Source organism: Balaenoptera acutorostrata, chromosome 12 (assembly GCF_949987535.1).
Source record: "Balaenoptera acutorostrata chromosome 12, mBalAcu1.1, whole genome shotgun sequence".
Classification (NCBI taxonomy): Eukaryota; Metazoa; Chordata; class Mammalia; order Artiodactyla; family Balaenopteridae; genus Balaenoptera; species Balaenoptera acutorostrata.
Genome location: NC_080075.1, coordinates 15,994,836 through 16,000,950, shown reverse-complemented (window position 1 = coordinate 16,000,950; position 6,115 = coordinate 15,994,836). Strand labels below are relative to the sequence as shown.

The 6,115-nt window shown below is 54.6% G+C and overlaps 1 protein-coding gene across 1 annotated transcript; it reads left to right on the top strand.

Annotated features, from left to right (window-relative positions):
* The first annotated feature begins 2,329 nt into the window (after nt 1–2,329).
* Nucleotides 2,330–3,404, top strand: TMSB10 (thymosin beta 10). The gene is made up of 3 exons (XM_057558286.1): nt 2,330–2,485; nt 2,732–2,839; nt 3,121–3,404. The coding sequence occupies exons 2-3, from the start codon at nt 2,740–2,742 to the stop codon at nt 3,147–3,149; spliced, it is 129 nt and encodes a 42-aa protein (XP_057414269.1). The 5' UTR covers nt 2,330–2,485; nt 2,732–2,739; the 3' UTR covers nt 3,150–3,404.
* The last annotated feature ends 2,711 nt before the right edge of the window (nt 3,405–6,115 follow it).

Here is a 6,115-nt window from a genome sequence, read left to right as displayed (position 1 = left end):
AATCCTGCAGGCTTGATATGTTTGAAACATGTGTCTCTACAACTGTATCGAGAAGACATAGATTCCCTTGTTTCCCAAAGAAAAGGAAGTTGGAATTGGACTTCACCAAGGGTCCAAATTAGGACAACTTCACAGGCCATAGGTGGGACCCAGGAAGGTAATACCTAAATAACACTTGGCATTGCATCTGAAGAGGAATCCACTGCCATTGAGACCCTCCAAAGAGTCGACGTCTCTGGATGTCTGGATATTTTCATGGTCAAGTTTGGCAGATCCTTCAATCGTGTATGGCAGAGATTGCTCCAAGACCCTCCACCCCTGCTCTTACTCCTGGGCACACAGCTTGACTACATTTCCCAGCCTCCCTTGCAGTTAGGTGAGATCATGTGACTGAGTCAGGCCAAAGAGATGAGGGCAGAACTCATGGAGACTACTTCCAACCTGGTCCATAAAAACTCTAGTGCAGTCCTCTGTCTTCTCTTTTCCCATCCACTGGCTAGATGGAGTAAACATCCAGGACCTAGAGGAGGGCAGAGGGATGAGAGAGAAGGGGCCTGGGTGCATGAGTCACTACATGGAGGAAAGCTGCCTGAACAGAAACAGCATAAAATGTTGCTGCATGAATGGAGAATAAACCTCCTTTGGAGGTTGTTTGTTACGATTGTTTGCCTGACTGTGAAGTTGGATTTTTATTTAAGAAATGTTCATTCGCCTCCCTCTCCCACCATGGGTGGAATATAATACTTCTCCATTCCATTGATGGTGGGTTTGGCCTATGGGATGTTAACAGACAAGAGGTGACATGACACGCTTTTACACACACTTCAACACTTCTGCACTCTCTTATGCAACAGCCGTCTTGCTGTTTTCCCATCACCTTGAGAAGAACAAGCTCCAGCTAGATCCTGGGCCAGAGCATGAGACAGCTGTGGAGCAGACCTAGATCCAGTGAGCCTAGCTAGCTCAGCTAGCTCAACCCAGCAGCTCCTGCCTGCAGACGAGTGAGTGAGAATAAGTGACTACTGTTTTAAGCTACTGAGTTTTGTGACAGTTTGTTACACAGCATACTGTGGCAATAGTTGGCTGATACACTAATGAAGTGTGTGTGCCATTCTCATGGGGCTGCCATGTTAAGCTTGCACTTGATGCCTGCTCTTTACCTCATTTAAGTTTTATGCCAAAACTCTTTTACATATGAAGAGGTACAAGAAAAGACTTGCCCAAGGCCACATAAGGAGTTTGGTATATCAAATTCATAAGCCCAAATTTATTTCCTTCTGTTCCAAACGCACTGAGGGAATGTGAAAAAAAACGGTTAAAATCAGGAAGGGATGGGACAGAACTTAGGATGTTTCCATCAAATGCCACTTCAAAAGTGCTTGGTAATACTCCTTGACATTTGGAAACTTCAGGACAAATAAAACAATGACCAGCTTCACCTCCTGGGTTGTTCATTTGTGGAACTAAAGATGTTGCACAGGATGAAGATACAACTCTTCTAAGAAAGATTTGATTAGTTGCAGTACACCACTCCCATAATGGGTTAAAAAGGGAAACGAGAACCTTTGTAGGGACATCTTCAAGGTTAACTCAAGGAGGAAAATGGAACCTGGGGACACAGCATCCCCAGGAGCCCTGTGAGAGAAAGAACACCGCAAGGCCCTGGGGCCTGCCTGCTCTCACCACCGCCTTTCAGACCATGCTTGCATCAAACATCTAAGGGAGCACCAGCCACGGGTCCGGCAGGAGCTGCCCAGCTCAGGGAAGGGAAACAACCGGCCTCCAACCTGAGCAAGGAGCAGTGGAAACCTATCTGCAACCCTCACCCCCACCCCGTCTTTTCATCTCTAGGACCCTTGGCTCGGATTCTTTTAGTGTGAGACCCTGCAGGGGTTCACCTCCCCGAGGAGAGGAAAAGGGGTTGGGGGGGTTTCCGGTGTGCTAAAGGCGAAAGACGTGGGGACTGCCCAGGGGTGGGGTGTCTCCTGCGAGCCGGGACTGCTGCAAAGCGCGCGAGCACGCCAGCACACCCATACTCACAACGACACGCTACACACCCACATCCACACCCAACCATACACCCCTCCCCCGCTGGCCCCCCACGCCCCTCCTGCGGGTGAGCAGCAGACTGCCGGAGACGGGAGTGCAGCACCCTAGAAAACTGAGGGCCTGGCGCCCACCTGGCCGCGCCTGCACCCTCCACGCTGGGGAACCGGAGAGCTGTGGGCACTGGGCGCAGAGACCCCGCGCGCGGGAAGAGCCGCGCCCAACCCGGCGGGCAGCCAGGCGGAGGGCACGGCGGGAAAGCTAGTCGCCCGCCCTGGCCCCGCCCCCCCAGCCGCCGGTGCCGCCCCCGCTGCGGCGGGCGAGGGGCGGGGCGGGGCGCGGCATATATAAGGCGAGGGGCGGGCGCCGCTCTTTTGTCTCTTGCTGCAGCGACGCAAGTCAGAGCACCGGAACCGCGGGCTTGGAGCGGAACTTTTCGGTGAGCGGCGCGCTGGGGCGGAGGCCCCATCCGGGTGGGGTCGGAGCGGCCCTTCCCCGACGGGACGCCCGGACCGGCCGGCCACGCCCTGGGGCTGTGGAGGGGGTGCGGGACGCTCCCAGATCCTCGGCCTCCGGGCTGCCGGGAACGCCCCGGCCGGAGTGCCACGTCGAGGGGCGGCGGCGGGGAGCGCGGAGGGGGCCGCTGGCCCCGGCTCCGGGCCAACCGCCTTGGCTTGCCCGCTAGGGTTGAAAATGGCAGACAAGCCGGACATGGGGGAAATCGCCAGCTTCGATAAGGCCAAGCTGAAGAAGACGGAGACGCAGGAGAAGAACACCCTGCCGACCAAAGAGAGTGAGTCCGCCCCCGCCTCCGGGTCCTCGAGCTCCCAGCCCAGCCCAGTCCCCACCCCGCCCTTCCCCTAAACCGAGCCCCGCACCCCATCCGGCGGATGCCTCTCGTCGGGCAGCCCCAGCCCCCCTTTCTGTTGCACAAGGCGCCTGTCCCCAACCCCAAGCCTCTTTCTTAATCCCCAGACCTCGTGGGTGCCTCGCCCAGCCCAGGTTTGTAAGCGCCTCGGTTGGCGGGTTGCAAGGGGTTCCCATCCCCCAGTGCCCGCTTCCTGCCCTCCACAGCCATTGAGCAGGAGAAGCAAGCGAAGTGAAATTTCCTGAGAACCCGGAGTATTCTCCACCCCCATCATCTTGGAGACCCTAGTCGTGATGTGGAGGAAGAGCCACCTGCAAGATGGACACGAGCGACAAGCTGCACTGTGAACCCGGGCACTCCGTGCCGATGCCACCGGCCTGTGGGTCTCTGAAGGGACCCTCCAATCGGACTGCCAAATTCTCCGGTTTGCCCTGGGATATTATAGAAAATTATTTGTATGATTAATGACAATAAAACACACCTCGTGGCATGGCTGGCGTGGTCTGAGTCTGTTAGTTGAGTATGCGTGGGTAGTGCCACTGCAGCAGAGCTCCAGCCACCGGAGTCGGAGTTCCTGCCGCAGAGCGGGGGAGGGGGTCGCAGGATGGGCTGGCTTGCAGGGACCATCTCTTATTTTGAGTTTCCCTGCTTCTGTGTAAGATTTTACGGGTTATTAGCCGCTTACTCTTGCAATCCATGCAAAATTTAACCCCACTTTTCATTCCTGGAAGCTGTTTTGGAAAATGCTTTTTTAAAAGAGCAGAATTTGTTTTTTGTTTTTTGGTTTTTTCAGAATTTGTTTTTGATAAGCTTTTACAGTCTCACCGTTTTCTCTGGCCTCCTCATAGTTCTGATTAACACCAGGAGAGAACAGTGATTTAAAGTCTGAGAAGAAAGGGGGAAATGACTGAATCTGGAATGTTGGAAATTGGGCGAGGTCACAAAGTCCCCGAGAGGTTTTCTCTTGGAGCTTGAAAAAGGAGGCATTGGAACAAAAACAAAGGCGGGATCCAAGGAAAGAAGAACATCAGAACTGGAGGAACCAACACCAGAACTAGAGAAGCTGTGGGGGACAGCCTAGCTTTTTGTCTTTTAACCCGGGCTCAGAACCTTCCACAAAAGCGTTAGCCATTAGCGGGAGTGCTGGGCTGAGCGGCCTCCGGTGCTGTGGTCAGCAGGAAGAGTGGGAATGTGGAGGGAGGGCTGACGCCAGCAGGGGTAGCAGCAGAACCCTGCTGGGTCACACCCGCTGGACCCACAGGGAAGGGGCGGGCTCGCCCCCGCCCCCGCCCAGAGGCCCTAGCGGAGGAGGAGGAGAACCTGGGGCTGCAGGGCATTCTAAAGCACAAGAAACAGGCTTGTGATTTCAGGGGTGGAGTTTCCTTTTAAGGAGGGAGGAGATGACACATCGTGTAGAGATTTGTCCCATATCTGCCTGACCGTCAGGGGCTGGACACTGGGTGAGGGCGGGGAATTTGAATGAGGTGTGATCCCGGTCCACGGGGGCCTTAAAATCCACTGGGTGAGATCTCCGCCACAGCAGGCCACAGTCAGGGACACCTGGGCCAAGGGAGTCACTGCCCATGTGACATGGAGTGGCTTGACAGTGAAACCTGTGCTGTGGAGGGTAAGTGGGCCTGGGCAGGAGAAATAAGGAAGGGACACATTAAGAGACCACCGGGGCAAGGGACACTAACCTTTACTGAGTGTCGGCTGTGGGCCAGGCACTGTGCTTGGAGCTTTAATTCTCAGAAACTCTATTAAGGCAGTATGATTATCATCCCATTTTATAGACGGGGAAACTAGGGTTCAGAGAGACTAGGAATTTGCTGAAGACACACAGCCAGTGAGTAGTGGAGCCAGAATCTGGGGCCAAGGGTGTGCTTTGGGGGATCTTACAACCCCAATGTTCAGGACATCCACTGCGTCCAATGTTTCATGACCATCCACTACTTGAAGCATATTTATAATTACCCCTGTTGGGGTCCATTGTTGGGAGGTTGAGGAAAAGGAAACAAATCACTACTACCTTCAAACAGTAACACAGTTGGTGGGGAGAGGGCTTTGGAGAAAAATAAAGCTGGGTAAGGGATCAGAGTGCGGGGGTGAGAGAGATTGGGAGCACCTCTCCGTTTTCCTTGGGATGGTCAAGGAGGGCCTCTCGGAGAAGGAGGCCTCGGAGCAAAGACCTAAGGGATGTGAGGAGGAGAAAAGTGGACACCTGGCACCCTCACCCAGGGGCCTCTGGGGAAGAACAGAAAGCTGGGCTGGAGTGAGCATGGCCTAGGGAGCTGAGATGTGAGAGGCCAGGAGATGGAGGAGGCAGATCTTTTTTTTTTTTTTTTTCCTTTAATTTTTTTTTTTTTTTTTGGCTGTGTTGGGTCTTTGTTTCTGTGCGAGGGCTTCCTCTAGCTGTGGCAAGTGGGGGCCACTCTTCATTGCGATGCGCGGGCCTCTCACTATCGTGGCCTCCCCTGTTGCGGAGCACAGGCTCCAGACGCGCAGGCTCAGTACTTGTGGGCTCATGGGCCCAGTTGCTCCGTAGCATGTGGGATCTTCCCAGACCAGGGCTCGAAACCGTGTCCCCTGCATTAGCAGGCAGATTCTCAACCACTGTGCCACCAGGGAAGCCTCCCGAGGAGGCAGATCTTGACGTCCTTGGGCTGTTGCAAGGTTGGCTGCTGAGGGGTTCCCTTCCCCCACCCCAAGGTGCCCTGTAGTCACCCCTCTTGGGGATGAAGCATCCTGTCTTGACACACCACACCCAAGGCCTCTTCTGGACCAACCTGCTCTTGAGGGCTCCATCTGCAATGCAGATCCCAGGCACTCTTCCCCCAAATCCCACAGACTCCTCGTCCCCAGTGGGCTCACCCAGGAGAACAGCTCCAGTGTCCCATTCCCAGGACCCTCTTACTCTCAGAAGATTCCCATGACTTTCTCACCCCCTCCCCAGGAAATCCTTTCTGTTCTGAGGTGGTGGGGTTCCCATGAGAGCCTTGCTCTTCCTAAGTATTTAAGAAGACAAAAATCCAGGAGACTTAAGGGCACTTCTGTTTTTCCACTCTGAGACAGTGAGCTAACTGGGGCCTCGCCAAGGTGGGGAAAGGAGATGCGGATAGGCAAGCGGGCTGTGAGTTATCACTTCAGCAATCTTATCACACCACATTGGTTTACAAGGTAAGGCTGGCCTTCCTCAACCCC